The 18,663-nt window shown below is 38.3% G+C and overlaps 1 protein-coding gene across 1 annotated transcript in view; it reads left to right on the forward strand.

The window, feature by feature from the left end:
• ATP13A5 (ATPase 13A5) overlaps positions 1-18,663 on the forward strand; it is a 125,362-nt gene that overhangs the window by 98,350 nt on the left and 8,349 nt on the right. The window contains exons 25-27 of the mRNA XM_053564743.1: positions 1,270-1,342; positions 8,855-9,029; positions 11,559-11,761. Of these exons, the coding sequence (XP_053420718.1) occupies positions 1,270-1,342; positions 8,855-9,029; positions 11,559-11,761 (451 nt within the window). The remainder of the gene's footprint in view (positions 1-1,269; positions 1,343-8,854; positions 9,030-11,558; positions 11,762-18,663) is intronic.

Here is an 18,663-nt window from a genome sequence, read left to right on the forward strand (position 1 = left end):
AGCTCACCTCAAGGATGAATGTCCAAGTTTAGCCGGCATACCAGAACTGGCTGTGTGCTAGGACCCTGCATACTGTTTCTTCCACACAGCCTTTCCACAATGGCAGTGCCCAGTTAGCAGCCTCACCTGTGGGAGATCCACCCCATCTGGTATTCAATCCTGGGAACTGAATAGTGTTGGAGTCCACCCACTCATTTAAGCCCTCCAAGCCCACTTCAGTGAGCAGATTAGCCCAAAAATTAAAAAAAAAAAAAATACAGCACAGTCCTTTCTTGTCCCCAGTCCTCCATGTGTGGGCTGGCTAGCCAGTCCCCACCCAATCCCAAGCACTCACCTTCTGTGCTGGTTTTCTTCAGCTCCAGACCTCCTCAGTGGCTCCTGTAATCAATCACTGCTTCACTGTGCCCCTGAGGTGATGTCCCTGGATGGGTTCCCCCAGCCAGAGGTGGTTCATGTTTTCTTTCCCCTGCCTTGCTGCAAGGGGTTAGTATGGAGATGTTCTAGTCCACCATCTTGCTCTGCTGAATCCCAACTGCAGCCTTTCAAACTTATGAAAGCAGAACTGAAGTTCTGAAGTCTCCACGGATGGAATTAGGAACCATAGTCCTAATGAGTGTACATAGAGTAGGGGGTCTTTGTTCCATTTGTGAAATTGAGTGGACTCTAAGAGAATCATGTTGTAAACTCAATCTATCAGTAAAGATGGAGAGTAACACCTGTGAAATCAATGGAGGCCTTGACTTCAAATTTTAACACTAATACAGATGACACTGATATAGTATTTCATATCAAGGAACTCAGGGCTTGATGCCCAGCCAGCTCTTAAAAGTGAGAAAAGAGACTTCACCAGAGAGCGAAGAAAAAGAATGGTATTGTCACTCTTTTTCCTTGCTCAACAATGGCAGTGTTATGAAAACTAACATATAAAACATCAGGTGATGATGAAATTTCTCTTTTAAATTTCCAAGAGAACGTTTAAGCTTTAACACCTTATGTTGGGAACTCTCATGCCAAGGCTGAGACTACAGCTGTCTGGTTACCAACTGACTGACTCTTGTCACTAATGCAATTTGGCTAAACACTGGGAAAATAGTGATCTGATCTTATTCTCTACAAAGGGATTCTAAGTCATTTTCTCCCTAAAGAGGGAAGAAAAATAACAGTTGCCTCCTAACTACTTAAAAAAAAGTATTGGAAATAATTTTTAAAAAATAAACAAAGCTTCAGTGGCAGAAGCGACACTTACATTTACTTTTCTTTCTTTTTCAGCAACTACAACTATTTGGGAATTACCAGTATCTTGTGCAAGATATAGCCATAACTTTGATGGTCTGTTTAACAAGTAAGGTCTTTAAGCAAAGCAAACTGTATTATTTTTATTTATCTATGACATTCTAAAAACATACAATCAAGAACTTCTAAGAGACACCTTATTTACTAAAATCTCATTGTCTATGAGTTTTTTATGCCTTCGGTTAGTTATTCCTTTTTTAAAAAATTCAGAATATGAGAAGGGTACAGATGGTGATGGGGGTAAATTAAGAATTGTAATGCTCAGACTGAGCATAAAACCATCCTGATAATGAATAGGTCTTAGCCTCAAAAAACTGTAACATAGTCTGAATTCTTTGTAGGTTTATGTCTTGTACATAGAAAAATGAACATGAAATCTAGAAAGGGAATTTTTTAAAACCCAAAGGTTGCTTTCCATTATTCAGCAATGTCTCACATTGACATGAAACCAGGTTTTTGCTAGATCTTTGATGTGTGAAAACAAATGCTAGCATTTTATTTTAGTGGAATTCTCTCAAAAGCAAGGTGTGGCTCACAGCAGCTATTGCTCATTTCCTTCCTTTGAGATAAAACTGATACAATATTTCCTGTCAAGGAACTCAGGTGTTGGTGCCAACTCTCAATAAGTGAGAAAGGAAACTTCATCAGAGAGTGAAGAAAAAGAATGGTATTGTCACTCTTCTTCCTTGCTCAACAATGGGAGTTTTACAAAAACTAACATATAAAACATCAACAAAAAAAACAGCCGGGCATTGTGGCAGGCGCCTGTAGTCCCAGCTATTCGGGAGGCTGAGGCAGGAAAATCACCTAAGCCCAGGAGTTGGAGGTTGCTGTGAGCTGTGATGCCACTGCACTCTACCGAGGGTGATAGGGTGAGACTCTGCCTTTAAAAAAAAAAAAAAATTGGACAATGCAGGATATTAACAAACTTGGGGGTTTCATGAAGCATGTTAAAACATGAAAGAGGTATTGAAAGCATATATCAACCCATATCACAAAATGTATCAGTATCAAAGATGTAAGTACTTTAATATTAATTTTGATTCTTAGGGTTGAAATGTCTATTCATAGCCTATTAAATATTTTTCGACATGTTATTAATATTCACATGAATAGATAATTTTGAATTGATGAAATTGCTTCTTTAATGTTGGATATTTTAAGCAATTTACATGATTTGCTTGTGAATAATGCTAAAAAGGAAAAGAACCCACCAGGAATTTACAAGAACTAAGCTAGTAAGGCCAGGTGCAGTGGCTCACACCTGTAATCCTAGCCCTTGGGGAGGCTGAGGTGGGTGGATTGCCCTGAGCTCACAGGTTCAAGACCAGCCCGAGCCAGAGTGAGACCTTATCTCTAAAAATAGCCAGGTGTTGTGTTGGGTGCCTGTAGTCCCAGCTACTTGGTAAGCTGAAGCAAGAGAATCACTTGAGCCCAATAGTTGCTGTGAGTTATGATGCCACAGCACTCTACCAAGGGTGACAAAGTGAGATTCTCTCTCCAAAAAAAAAAAAAAGAAGAAGAAGAACTAAGCTAGTAAGCACTAGTAAGGAGGGGAAGGCCAGAGCCATCCTCCATGCCTTCCTACATCTGTGACCTTTACAATATTGTCCAGATCAGATGAAATTATGCTTGTAAAGTGTACATCACTATCCAGAGCACATTAAGCACTCATTACAAGATGAATGATCTTACACTGCACATCTAATATTTTTCTTCTTTTAGAAGACTAACTTGGTAAGCACTTCAAGATAATCAGAATGTGCACGGGTAGACTGCTATTATTTGAAATTGACAATAATGAGTGGTAGTTTCAGTTTTGCCTAATGGCTACTAGATGAACTTGAGCAAGTATTTTGAGATTTTGTACACTTAATTTTATGATATTAGTTATGAATTTTATTCCTGTAGTCATGAACCCTTTCCTACAACAATAGCCTGTTGAGCCCTCTGCCACTTGGTGGACACTCAGCCCTACATCTCAGACTGGGCTCTGTGGGGCTGTTGGGAGACTTAGGACAGGACCACTATTACCACTAGAAGAAAAAATCCTCAGAAGGGTGATAGACCAGAAGCATAATGATATATTGGAATGACAGTACCATAACTAATTATTATTCAACAAACTGTAGCTGGTTCAGTAAATGGGTTGAATTCAGGGAGATTTATGAAGGGAAAAACAGAGGCAAAAAAATAGCTATTTTTGTTTGTTTGTTACCACTTGCTTTCAAATAGCTTATTGTTTTCCTTTCTCTGCAAGCTCAATTATCCCCCAAGCAGATCATTTTCTGGTCAATTCTAGGTATTAAAATGATCTCATCTTTAGATGTGAAAAATCCATTTACTATAAACTAATGTTTTATGTTATCATCCAGTTCAAAGCTTTTCTTCCCCTACATTCAGCCTGGCCTGTGGCTTGGAGCAAGCAGTAGGTGAGAATACCATGCCTAGGAGTATTGAGGTTCTGTCAAATGCCCTCTAACAAGGCAGGCATCTATAGGCAGGCAGTGTGCCTGGGGCTCAATAGTGAGTTCTTCAGAGATGCCTGTGGATTGGTATGAACTATAGGGTTCCCCGACATGGTGATGCTCTCTCCTGCAGGATACCCTTCTTCAGTGGCTTCCCAGTGCTCCATGCCACAAAACCCTTTTGTACAACTGGCCCTCTAGCTCCTGCAGCTCTAGCCTCTGCTAGCTAATTTACATGGCTTCTGTTGATCTATCAGATAGTATATGAGAAGCTTGTCTTCCTCTTCCCTCTGCTGTAAGAAAGGAAGAGTAAGCAAGGCCAATGTCTACTCTCCACACCATTGCCAGTCTTTCCTAGAGTGGCTTATGTCTTCCCCTCATTGGACTGTAGTGATGCTGAATGGGAAAGCACAGTTTTTGCTACTCCTAATAATTCCCTGTAAAGAATCTCTAGGTAATCTCCATGGTGTTATTTTATGCAAACTATAAATAAGTAATGTGAAGAGGGACGTGAATAACCAATATGGATCTTTCTTGCTGGGTACTGTAGAGATATAGCAATCATCTCTCTTTACAGTAAATTGACACTTACCATTCATTGTCCTGGAAAATACTCCAGACAATAAAGAAAGCCCCATTCACTATTCTCTTATGCAAGTGTTCATCTTTTATCTGGGGGCATGAAAAGGCTTGTTGTTCAAGTTCAGAGGTAGTAGGGGATTCACATACAGAAGCAAATAAGATGTGAATTCAAAGTTGTGAGTGGCAGAAAACACAAGATGCTTTGGGAGTTCAGAGAAAGAAGAGATTGTGTCTGGTAATTTTGTATTAAGTAAGAGATAACAGTGGTGAAAAAAAAGGAAGATACAAAGAAGGACTGCATGAGTAGCCTTCAAATAAAAATAGGAAAGATGGATAGATTTCAAATATCTTTTGCATATTTCCAGCAAAAAGAAGCAGCATGAGCAAGAAAAAGCTCACAAGTATGGGGCATGAGTTTTTAATTTGACTACACTGGAAAGTGTGTGAAGAGAAACAGTACGAGATAAAATTTGAAAAGGTGAAGAATCTAGCCGGGCGTTGTGGCGGGCGCCTGTAGTCCCAGCTACTCGGGAGGCTGAGGCAAGAGAATCGCTTAAGCCCAGGAGTTGGAGGTTGCTGTGGGTTGTGTGAGGCCACGGCACTCTACTGAGGGCCATAAAGTGAGACCCTGTCCCTACAAAAAAAAAAAAAAAAGGAAAAGGTGAAGAATCACAGAGAATCTTGACTGCCAGCCTGGGAACTATGGACATCTATCTATAATCCTCAGGAGTCATTGACAATTGGACAATCAGTGTAGAATTACATATGTCCCAATTTATGATGGCTTGACTTATGATTTTTGACTTCACAATGATACACAGATGATACTCATTCAGCAAAAAGCACTATGATACTCTCTCGGGATGCTGGGCAGTGGCAGTGAGCTGCAGCTCCCAGCCAGTCATGTGAACATAAGAGAAAACAACAGATATTCCACAGTGGACTGTATTGCTAGATGGTTTTCCCTAACTCTAGGCCAATGTAAGCATTCTGAGCAAGGTTAAGGTGGGTAAGCTAAGCTAGGATGATCGGTATGTGAGGTGTACAGCATTAAATGCATTTTTGACTCACCATATTTTCAGCTTACAATGGGTTTATCAGAAAGTAACCTCATTGTAAGTCAAGGAGCATCTGTACTCTTGTCAAGGCTTCTTACATTTCCAAGTTCCCAAGTGAAGGTTTTCAGTCTTAATCCTGAATCAGTACTGGGAAAATACAATACCTTCACATACGTGGATTTAATTATTTACTTATCTATACACACCCTCCCTTGTTCCCACAAGGTTTTAAGGCAACATATAAAGGCAGATAATGAGACAAAATATAATGCACTAATAATGAAATCATAAAGAGAAATGACATGATGTTAGGAGGGAAGTCAGTGAGGTAGGGGCATGTCTTGAAGTCCAATTCAACTCCAGTCTGTGTGGCAGCCACTTTGAAGGATTTTTGTTCTAGCTACGTCTCTGTCTTCTTCAATAAGATCCATTCAAACTATATCAAGTGGTGGGGATGTTTAAAAATATAATTCTAAAAATAAATCCAAGAAAAATAGCCAAGAAATATCTGAAAAATTCTTGTCTGAGAAAATCTAGAACACTAGAAGCTCTTTATTTCCAAGTGGCCATCTTGTCCCTGTCTTCTTCTTTCCATTCTTACTGTTTTCATCTGACATATTCTACTCATTCACCTTGAAAATTGCCCCAAAAGGTGACACTAGGACTGAGTCTTCATAATCTAGCTGCTTGTCTTCCTGTAGTCAAGTGAGCCCAGCCTCTCACCGTCCTATTTGAAAATCTTCTGGAGAGAAAACTTAATGACCTAACTTGGGTTAAATGCACACTTTGAGGCCAGCCATTTCTATAAATGAAGGTGGCTTATGTAATTCAGAAAGTCCTTTTAGACCATCACTTCAGCATCTGGGAGAAAGCAGTATCCAGAGAGAGAGGTGTAGGAGGGATTTATCCATTATAAAAATGTACCTCATGGCAGGTTGCCTGTAGCTCAGTGGTTAGGGCAATGGCCACATGCACCAGGGCTGGTGGGTTTGAACCTTTGAACTCAGCCTGGGCCTGCTAAACAAACAAACAAACAAAAAAATAGCTGGGTGTTGTGGCTGGCGCCTGTGGTGGGCTCCTGTAGTCCCAGCTACTAGGGAGACTGAGGCAAGAGGTTGCTATGAACAATGACTCCATGGGGCTCTACAAAGGGCGACAAAGTGAAACTCTGTCTCAATAAAAACTTAAATAAATGTACCTCATACATCCTGTAAGTGTTTCAGTGACTCCTAACTTTGTTCTGAGTCTTGGTCCCTTAAAGAATTTGATGAAATTAAGAGATCTTTTCATCTTAGAATCACATGATGCACACTCAAAAATTTTTTATATAGTTTATGTGGGCTCACTAGCCTCTCAAAATTTGACATATATGATTTGCAATATTCATGATATAATGCAAATAAACTACTTAGGAGAAAACACAATTACATGGCATCCAGATAATGCTGAATAATTAAAAACTATACTTTGAGAATAGACTTGAAATTGTGAAGTCCTCCCATGCAGTGGTCTCTGTGCTGGGTTAAGGAAGAGCCAGCAAGTAGAAAGAGCCAGTTTTTCTTCTTCAGCAACCAGATTTAGTTCAAGAGCCCCTACACCATAGCAGCAATATGAATGATGTGCAATGGAAACTCAGAAGGGAGAATGATTAATTTTGAATAAAATATAACACTTCAGAAATTTGCATTCCTATGCATGTAATCTAATAGCATATATCATCATCATTTTCAGGAAACCTGGATCATTCAGAAGAGTTTTCTGGCTGCTGATAAACAGGGCTGCTTTCTAAGCTTATATTTCAAAACTCTTAATTTTATTCTTTTAAGAGAGCCATTACACTTCAGTATGCTTAAGAGCAGAGAACACGGGGCTTTGCAATCAGACAGACTTGAGTTTACATCACCCCTCTGTTACTCACTAACTGCGGGTCTTTAAGCAAGGGACTATAGTTCTCTGCACCTCAGTTTCTTCACCTATAAAATTCACCTATTTTGCATTGCTTCTTTTTATTAAAATAATGATTATAAAACACGTAGCATAGTCTCAAAACCTAATAGGTGTTCTAAAATGGTAGTCATTATTTTTATTTTTATTTATAGTTAGGTATACAGATTCCCTGTCAGAAATATTAGGAGTCTTTAATGTGAAAGAAAGTTAAAATATTCTGTGTAAGGACCATGTACCAATCAGCTATTTCCATAATAATGCTATATAATAATCCATAAATAATGCTACATAATAATCCATGCTATATAATAACCCAGAACTCACTGGTTTACAGACAGTATCACCAAAGAGTCATTCTCCCCATCCATGAGTCTGTAAGTTGACTGTTATTCAGCTGGTCTAGGTGGGCTCAGTTGAGCCAATCTGCTTTATGATGTAGATCAGCTGATCTTGGTTCAGGCCTGCCCTACACTTTTCATTCTGGGTCCAGGCCTCATGGACAGACTGGGTATATTGTCATTGTAGGTGACAGAGAGCAGAGCCAGAAAGCAAGCTTAGCTATGCACATGTGTGAATCCCTTGTTAACATTTCTTTGGGCAGAGAAAGTCACACAATGAAGCTGAAAATTTAGAAATGGTAAAGTATGCTCTACTACCATGAGGCCAGTAATTCAATCTACCCCAGTCACTGTGTAAAGGAAAGACCTGAAACTATAATGAGGACCAAAGAAGTAGAAGCCAGATGCACAGAGATGCAATTACCCCTCTCATCCAAAGTAGATACAATTACATTCTACTTTGGATACTGAAGTACAGAAAGAACTCCAAGCAATACAGCCTCTGCCTTACATGACACTAGAGAACAATCTCTTTGCATCTCTCTTTAGTATTTACCAGAGTCCACATTGTGTGTCCCTCTTTGTGTACCCTACCCAAACAATAACTTCTGACACCAGGTACCCTAAACTCTCCCACGTTAAGGGTACAGCCTCCACAAGAATGTCCTCACTTCAGATACCAGCCCCAAGTTTATGAGTGTCTATACTACCTGTACATCTAACTAGTTGGCAATAAATTTGGGGGGTGATCCTGTTACCCCCTCAGGTTCAACAGTTTTCTACAATTCACAAAACTCAGGAAAGTGCTGTACTGATAATTAGAATTTAATTTAGCAGAAGGATACATATCAGAACCAGCCAAAGGGAGAGATGCATAGGGCAAGGTCTGTGAAGGGTTGCAAACATAATGCCTTCATTGTCCTTTCACTGTGGAGTCAAGATGCCTCTCTTTCCCAGCACACAGATGAGTGACAATATGCCGAGTACTACCAACCAGGGAAGTGCAATTGAGCTTCAGTGTCTGGAGTGTTTATTGAGGTTTCATTATGTAGACATGCAGACAATGAATCATTGGCCATGATGTTAATCTTGATCTCCAGCCCTGCTTCCCTCTTTTACTCTACTCAATGATCAAATTGTAACAGGAAAAAACACATTTGTTTTTCAGTGAGTTCAACTCATGCCTACCCAAAGCTGGCTCCTTATCGGCCAGCAGGACAGCTCCTTTCTCCCCCTCTGCTGCTCTCAGTGTTTCTGAATTCCTGCTTCTCCTGCATTGTGCAGGTCTCTGTGTTCCTCTATGTGAAGCAGCAGCCATGGTATTGTGAGGCCTACAAATACAGGTAAGTTCATTTTCTTAGTCTTTCTTTCTGAGGGTGAGATCAGTATCCAATGATATTGCCTAACGTGGTCTGAACATATGTCTTAAAACTTTAATTAATAAAATTGTTTCTTGATACTGCAAAACACAAATGATAAGAAAGAGCACAGTTTATAGGTGGAGTGCTGGGGTGAGCCATGTGGAGTGGATGGAAAGAGATTTGTCCCATTGCTTGTTAATGTATTAGATATAATAGCAGGTAGATGGAATTAACATATTCATTCCCTGGTAGTTTGGGTATCCTATGAACCAGGAGCTGGGAAACATTTCCTGTAGAGGGCTAGCTTGTAACTAGGCTTTGTGGACTAGGCCATCTCTGTTGCAATTAGTCACTCTGCTTTTGCAGCACATAAGCAATAGACAATGTGTAAACAAGTGGGAGTGGCTGCATTCTAATAAAACATTATTTACAGAAACAGGTGCTGAGTTGGATTTGGCTTATGGACTGTAGTTTGCTGACTCCAATATAGACATACAAGAGAGATTTGCTTAAATAATTTTTTTAAAAGAATGTTAAAACTAAAGTGTTAATTGATGGTATCATTGTTCTGTGTAAATTGGAGCACTAGACTCAGGACAAGTCTCTTTACCTCCCTGAACTTTAATTTTTTTGAGGTAAACTATAGCAAAGATGTATAAACTTGATATTCTTCTGACAAGGAGCCTCCTGGCTCACAAGAGAAAAATCAGGAAAAGAACTGATCTTTTAAAAACAGAGCATGTGAAGATTGCTTCTTATGCCACCATGATCCTGAAGGCACAGCACACTGGAAATCAGTAAAATGCAGATTGAAAATCATCAAATTATGTCTAAGATTGTCATTTAGATCCAAAATCCAGCAATTCTAATATTACTTGAAATATAGAACCCCATTTAATTTCAGAACCAGATGTCTCCCAACATTGGAAGGCATATACTCAGAGAAGTCAGGCTTTGACTGAACCTGGGAGACAAATGGTACACCTCAAATGGGGATGGGTAGGAAATATATTGGACTAGGTACACTTTAGTTTTAAACTCTACAGTTCAGGCCTTATGGTCTGTCTGTTCCTCTTTCTGTGAGAATGGTTGTGACTACTGCTTGTTTGTTTCATTAATTTATTTAGCAAACATTAACTGAATATCTACTACAAATATACTTCAGAGATACTCCAGGTTCTGTTCCAGACCACCACAATAAAACGAATGTTGCAATAAAGCAAAGCCAAATCAACTTTTTGCTTCCTTAGTTATACTGTGGTCCTTTAAGTGTACATTGACATTTTATCTGAAGGACAATGTACATACCTTAATTATTGATAAAATACTCTATTGCTAAAAATGCTAATAAAGATTTGAGTCCTAATCTTTTTGTGGGTAGAGGGCCTTTCCTCTATGTTGATGGCTGCTGATTGATCAAGGTGATGGCTATATAAGGTGGGGGTGATTGTGGCAAATTCTCAAAATAAGAAAACAATGACATTTATCACATCAATTTTTTTACAAAATCTTTTGTAAAGATTTCTCTGTAGCATGCAGTGCCATTTATCACACTCATTTTACTAAAAATAGAACTTCATTTAAGCACAAACTCAATCCTATCAAACCCTACCACCACTTTGTTAACCAAGTTTCTGTAATATTCTAAATCCATTATTGTCATTTCAACAATGTTCACGGTATCTTCACCAGGAGCAGATTCCATCTCAAGAAAACACTTTGAGATTTGTTGAGATTTTATTATGAGATTGGAGCAATTCAGTCTTAGGCTCCTATTTTCTTTTTCTTTTCTTTCTTTCTTTCTTTTTTTTTTTTAACAGAGTTTTGCTCCAGCCCAGGTAGAGTGCAGTGGCATCATTGTAGCTAATTGCAACCTCAAACTCCTGGGCTCAAGAGATGCTCCTGGGTGGTGCCTGTGGCTTAGTGAGTAGGGCACTGGCCCCATATACCGAGGGTGGCAGGATCAAACCTGGCCCTGGCCCTGGCCCTGGCCAAACTGCAGCAACAACAACAACAGCAACAAAAAAAAAAAAAAAAAAAAGAAGAGAGATGCTCCTACCTCAACCTTCTGAGTAATTGGGGCGATAAATATCATGCCACCCTGACACCTGGTTAATTTTTCTATTTTTAGTAGAGACGGGGTCTCACTTTTGCTCAGGCTGGGGGTAAACTCCTGAGTTCAAGGGATCCTCCTACCTCAGACTCCCAGAGTGCTAAGATTACAGGCATGAGCTACTGCACTCAGCCCAGAATCTACTTCTAATTCCAAGTCTTTTCAAAAAGATCACTTGTTCTAAATGAAGTACCAGATAATGAACTATTTTGACTTCCTGTGAATTTTATTTCTGCTTTGTCATTGTAAGAGATAAACAGAAATATATCTTGGTAGTTACTGACTAGAATATTTGAAAGCTAAATTCTCATGATAGTAATTAGCAATTTTTTTTTTTTTACCTAATGGATAAAAATAGAATAAAAATTTCTATAATGCTGGTGATTCTTCTTTCATAGTGAATGCTTTGTGGCCAGCCAAAGTAATCTCTCAACAAATGTGAGTGTGGAAAGAAACTGGACTGGAAATGCCACTCTGATTCCTGGTTCAATTTTAAGTTTTGAGAGTACCACCCTGTGGCCTATCACTACCATCAACTGTATTACAGTAGCATTTATCTTTTCAAAAGGAAAGCCATTTCGAAGACCTATCTATACAAACTGTAAGTATATGAAGTTTAATTTTTCTTTCTGAATATTTTCCCATTTCCTCACTTATCTTAGAGTTGCAACTTGTTGGTGAAATGATAGGCTGGTAAGGAACCAATCATGTTACTCTACAGCAATTGTTGAATGTAATGGTTGTAGATGGCAGAGCCCATGGGCACAAATCTGCTCATTTGCAGATAAGTGCAGATATTATTAACAAGTCACACGATTTGCATTCCCTGGTGATTAGTGCCGTTGAGCACTTTTCGTATGTTTATGGGCTGTTTGCAGTATCCAAAGAATGAAAAAACAAACACCACATGCACTCACTGTTAAACTGGAACTAGCCAATGAGAACACAGGTGCATAGAAGGAAGTAAAATGCGATCAAAATCAAGCAGGGGAGGGAGGAGGAGGAACAAATGGATGAAAACCTACTTAATGGGTGAACCCTGTCTGGGTGATGTCCATGCTTGTAACCCTGACTCAAGCATTACTGAAGAGATCCATGTATACCCCGTAATAAATTTATTATTAAACAATCTCCATAGTCTTGCAAATTATACTTTTGGTGATGCATTATACTTTTACTAAATTGAATTTTACCTTTTTGTGTCTACATTTCACATGGAATTATTCTGAAGCTTTTTTGTATAATGTTATGTTAGGTTTGAGCATTAGACTCGGAAACTCTATCACTTTCTATTCTCTGGAAAAAAAAAATTATATGTAGGAATCATTTGTTTCTTGTTCATTTACAAGAACCTACTACTAAAAATTATTTTGGTTCAAAATGTTTTATTTCAAATAATTATTTAAGAATTGATTAGTTTATCCACTTTGGAGAATATATATATATATTTTTTCCAAAACATGATAGTACTTACTATGTTTATTTATTTATTTTTTTTTATTGTTGGGGATTCATTGAGGGTACAATAAGCCAGGTTACACTGATTGCAATTGTTAGGTAAACTCCCTGTTGCAATCAAGTCTTGCCCCCATAAAGTGTGACACACACCAAGGCCCCACCCCACTCCCTCCTTCCCTCCTTCTGTTTCCCCCCCCATAACCATAATTGTCATTAATTGTCCTCATATCAAAATTGAGTACATAGGATTCATGCTTCTCCATTCTTGTGATGCTTTACTAAGAATAATGTCTTCCACGTCCATCCAGGTTAATACGAAGGATGTAAAGTCTCCATTTTTTTTAATGGCTGAATAGTATTCCATGGTATACATATACCACAGCTTGTTAATCCATTCCTGGGTTGGTGGGCATTTAGGCTGTTTCCACATTTTGGCGATTGTAAATTGAGCTGCAATAAACAGTCTAGCACAAGTGTCCTTATGATAAAAGGATTTCTTTCCTTCTGGGTAGATGCCCAGTAATGGGATTGCAGGATCAAATGGGAGGTCTAGCTTAAGTGCTTTGAGGTTTCTCCATACTTCCTTCCAGAAAGGTTGTACTAGTTTGCAGTCCCACCAGCAGTGTAAAAGTGTTCCCTTCTCTCCACATCCACGCCAGCATCTGCAGTTTTGAGATTTTGTGATGTGGGCCATTCTCACTGGGGTTAGATGATATCTCAGGGTTGTTTTGATTTGCATTTCTCTAATATACAGAGATGATGAACATTTTTTCATGTGTTTGTTAGCCATTCGTCTGTCGTCTTTAGAGAAAGTTCTATTCATGTCTCTTGCCCATTGATATATGGGATTGTTGGCTTTTTTCATGTGGATTAATTTGAGTTCTCTCTAGATCCTAGTTATCAAGCTTTTGTCTGATTGAAAATATGCAAATATCCTTTCCCATTGTGTAGGTTGTCTCTTTGCTTTGGTTATTGTCTCCTTAGCTATACAGAAGCTTTTCAGTTTAATGAAGTCCCATTTGTTTATTTTTGTTGTTGTTGCAATTGCCATGGCAGTCTTCTTCATGAAGTCTTTCCCCAGGCCAATATCTTCCAGTGTTTTTCCTATGCTTTCTTGGAGGATTTTTGTTTCATGCCTTAAATTTAAGGCCTTTATCCATCTTGAATCAATTTTTGTGAGTGGGGAAAGGTGTGGGTCCAGTTTCAGTCTTTTACATGTAGACATCCAGTTCTCCCAACACCATTTATTGAATAGGGAGTCTTTCCCCCAAGGTATGTTCTTGTTTGGTTTATCAAAGATTAGGTGGTTGTAAAATGTTAGTTTCATTTCTTGGTTTTCAGTTTGATTCCAAGTGTCTATGTCTCTGTTTTTGTGCCATGCTGTCTTGAGCACTATGGCTTTGTAGTACAGACTAAAATCTGGTATGCTGATGCCCCCAGCTTTATTTTTGTTACAGAGAACTGCCTTAGCTATACGGGGTTTTTTCCGGTTCCATACAAAATGCAGAATCATTTTTTCCAAATCTTGAAGGTACGATGTTGGTATTTTGATAGGAATGGCATTGAATAGGTAGATTGCTTTGGGAAGTATAGACATTTTAACAATGTTGATTCTTCCCGTCCATGAGCATGGTATATTCTTCCATTTGTTAATATCCTCTGCTATTTCCTTTCTGAGGATTTCATAGTTTTCTTTATAGAGGTCCTTCACCTCCTTCGTTAGGTATATTCCTAGGTATTTCATTTTCTTTGAGACTATTGTGAAGGGAGTTGTGTCCTTAATTAGCTTATCATCTTGACTGTTATTGGTGTACACAAAGGCTACTGACTTGTGGGCATTGATTTTATATCCTGAAACATTACTGTATTTTTTGATGACTTCTAGGAGTCTTGTGGTTGAGTCTTTGGGGTTCTCCAAGTATAAGATCATGTCGTCAGCAAAGAGGGAGAGTTTGACCTCCTCTGCTCCCATTTGGATTCCCTTTATTTCCTTGTCTTGCCTAATTGTATTGGCTAGAACTTCCAGCACTAGTTGAATAGTAAAGGTGACAGAGGACAACCTTGTCTGGTTCCAGTTCTAAGAGGAAAAGCTTTCAGTTTTACTCCATTCAGTAAATTATTGGCTGTGGGTTTCTCATAGATAGCTTCAATCAGTTTTAGAAATGTGCCACCTATGCCTATACTCTTCAGTGTTCTAATTAGAAAAGGATGATGGATTTTATCAAATGCTTTTTCTGCATCTCTTGAGAGGATCATGTGATCTTTATTTTTGCCTCCGTTAATATGGTGGATAACGTTTATAGACTTGCGTATGTTAAACCAGCCTTGCATCCCTGGGATGAAGCATACTTGATCATGATGAATGACTTTTTTGATGATAAGCTGTAATCCATTGGCTAGGATTTTGTTGAGAATTTTTGCGTCTATGTTCATGAGTGAGATTGGTCTGAAATTCTCCTTTTTGTTTGGGTCTTTTCCTGGTTTTGGTATCAGGGTGATGTTTGCTTCATAGAATGTGTTGGGGAAGATTCCTTCTTCCTCAATTTTTTGGAATAATTTCTGCAGTACAGGAATAAGCTCTTCCTTGAAGGTTTGATAGAATTCTGGAGTGAAGCCATCTGGACCAGGGCATTTTTTGGGTGGAAGCTTTCTTATTGTTTCTTTGATCTCATTGCTTGAAATTGGTCTGTTCAGGAGCTCTATTTCTTCCTTCCTGAGTCTAGGGAGAGGGTGTGATTCCAAATATTGATCCATTTCTTTCACATTGTCAAATATTCTGGGCATAGAGTTTCTGGTAGTATTCAGAGATGATCTCTTGTATCTCTGTGGGATCAGTTGTTATTTCCCCTTTATCATTTCTAATTGAGGTTACTAGAGATTTTACTTTTCTATTCCTCGTTAGTCTGTCCAATGGTTTATCTATTTTATTTATTTTTTCAAAAAACCAACTCCTTGTTTCAATAATTTTCTGAATGATTCTTTTGTTTTCAATTTCATTGATATCTGATTTGATTTTTGGATATTTCTTTTCTTCTACTGAGTTTAGGCTTAGATTGTTCTTCTTTTTCCAATTCCATAAGATCTCTTGTGAGATTGTTGATGTGCTCTCTTTCTGTTTTTCGAATGTAGGCATTTAAAGCGATGAATTTTCCTCTCAAAAGTGCTTTTGCAGTATCCCTCAGGTTTTGGTAGCTTGTGTCTTCATTGTTGTTATGCTCAAGGAAGTTAATGATTTCCTGTTTTATTTCTTCCTTCACCCATCTGTTATTCAACAGAACATTGTTTAGTTCCCATGCCTTTGGGTGGGGTCGAGCATTTTTGTTAGAGTTGAGTTCCACCTTTAGTGCCTTATGGTCTGAGAAGATACAAGGTAAAATTTCAATTCTTTTGATTCTGTTGATATTTGTTTTGTGTCCCAGGATATGATCAATTTTGGAGAATGTTCCATGGGGTGATGAGAAGAATGTATATTCTTTATCTTTGGGATGGAGTGTTCTATATGCGTCTATCAAGCACCGTTGTTCTAGGGTCTCATTTAAGTCTCTTATATCCTTGTTTAATTTCTTTTTAGAGGATCTGTCCAGCTCTGTAAGAGGAGTGTTAAAGTCCCCTGTTATGATGGTATTATCAGATATCATATTGCTCAGACTGAGTAAGGTCTGTTTCAAGAATCTGGGAGCATTTAAATTGGGTGCATAAATATTTAGAATTGAAACATCTTCTTGTTGTATTTTTCCCTTGCTCAATATAAAGTGACCGTCTTTGTCTTTTTTGACTTCAGTTGCTTTAAATCCACATGTATCTGAAAATAAGATTGCAACTCCTCTTTTCTTCTGAATTCCATTTGCCTGAAAATTTGTCTTCCTACCCTTGACTCGGAGCTTTAATTTGTCTTTTGAAGCCAGGTGTGTTTCTTGCAGACAGCAAATGGATGGCTTGTGTTTTTTAATCCAGTCAACCAATCTATGTCTTTTAGGTGGGGAATTCAAGCCATTGACATTTATTGAGATAATTGATAAGTGTGGTAGTATTCTATTCGTCTTATTTTGTGAGAGTCCATTGCTTAGTTTTATCTTTTACATCAGTGTGGAGGTTAGGTTCTGTCCTTTAATTTCTGAGTTCTTACTTTGCTGCTGATCCATTGTGGTGGTCAGTGTGCAGAACAGGTTGAAGTATTTCCTGTAGAGCTGGTCTTGTTGTGGCGAATTTCCTCAATGTTTGTATATCCGTAAATGATTTGATTTCTCCATCAATTTTTAAGCTTAGCTTAGCAGGGTACAGAATTCTGGGCTGGAAATTGTTCTGTTTAAGTAGATTAAAGGTAGATGACCATTGTCTTCTTGTTTGGAAAGTTTCATTAGAGAAGTCTGCGGTCACTCTGATGGATTTGCCCCTGTAGGTCAACTGGCGCTTACTACTGGCAGCTTGCAGAATCTTTTCTTTTGTCTTGACTTTGGACAGGTTCATCACAATGTGCCTTGGAGAAGCTCGGTTAGAGTTGAGGTGACCTGGGGTCCGATAGCCCTCTGAAAGCAGTGTGTCAGAATCTTTGGTGATATTTGGGAAATTTTCTTTTATAATATTCTCTAGTATGGCTTCCATTCCTCTGGGGCATTCTTCTTCCCCTTCTGGAATTCCTATAACTCATATGTTGGAACGCTTCATAAAGTCCCATAATTCTGACAGTGAACGTTCTGCTTTCTCTCTCTTCTTTTCTGCCTCTTTTACTATCTGAGTTATCTCAAAAACTTTGTCTTCTACCTCTGAAATTCTTTCTTCTGCATGGTCTAACCTGTTGCTGATACTTTCCATTGCATCTTTAAGTTCCCTGATTGACTGTTTCATTTCCTTCAGCTCTGCTATATCCTTTTTATATTCTTCATATCGTTCATCTCTGATTTGATTCTGTTTTTGGATTTCCTTTTGGTTATTTTCCACTTTATTAGCAGTTTCCTTCATTGTTTCCATCATTTCTTTCATTGTTTTCAACATGTGTATTCTAAATTCCCTTTCTGTCATTCCTAACATTTCTGTATAGGTGGAATCCTCTGCAGTAGCTACCTCATGGTCTCTTGGTGGGGTTGTTCTGGACTGGTTCTTCATGTTGCCTGGAGTTTTCTGCTGATTCTTCCTCATGAGTGATTTCTTTTATCTGTTTCCTTGCCCTAATTTTCCTTTCACTTCCTCTTGCTCTGTAAGTTCTCGTGCCTGTGGAAATTGCGGGCGAGTTTAGACGGATTGAACACACGCGACCACTTGCCGGTTTTCCAGTGTTTTAGTCCTCCTCTTGGGGTCGAGAAGTCTCTCGCTGACTCCCTGTATCCTCTCAGGGGTGATGATAGGCAGATCCCACCAGCCAGAGATGCCTGGAATCCTATATCCCCAGACTCATGGTGCCCAGATGCAAGGAAGCTGTTACTCGGCTGCCATCTTGCTCCGCCAAGCTCGAGAATATTTTTTAAATAAAATTTTTGCCAGATAATTCCATTTCATTGAGATTACAAAGTCCTAGCATCAAGTTTAGAGTTATATTTTCTCACAATTTTAATGCCTTTTGCAATTCTTAATGCAGTATATTCACATCCTAATATGTGTTAATTTTATTATTTTTATTAAAAATATATTTTTACTATTCTTTTCAAAGAATCAGCTCTCAGATTTAATAATTCTGCATGTTTTTAAAATTTGGTAATGTGTAAATTTTGGCTTTTTCCATTTTTCTATCTTCTTACTATCTTTGACTTTTTTGATGTTTGAGTTGACTTTATAATTCATGTATTTTCTTTCATCCTTCTGAAGCTGGAAAGATATTTAAAGCCAATAATTAATAGCTTTGGCTGCATTCTTTACATTATATGTCTGTAATTTTGACTTAACTTTCACTTTGATGCAATAATTTTCAGTATAGTGTTTTTTATTTTCAAAAAGGAGAGGATTTTGTTTTCATTCTTCTCCTGCTATTTTTATCAGTAGTCCACAAATACAGGCTTGATTTTCTTTTTGACTCAATATATTTTTAGATCTTCATTTTTTGTTCGTACATGG

Source organism: Nycticebus coucang, chromosome 16 (assembly GCF_027406575.1).
Source record: "Nycticebus coucang isolate mNycCou1 chromosome 16, mNycCou1.pri, whole genome shotgun sequence".
NCBI classification, from domain to species: domain Eukaryota; kingdom Metazoa; phylum Chordata; class Mammalia; order Primates; family Lorisidae; genus Nycticebus; species Nycticebus coucang.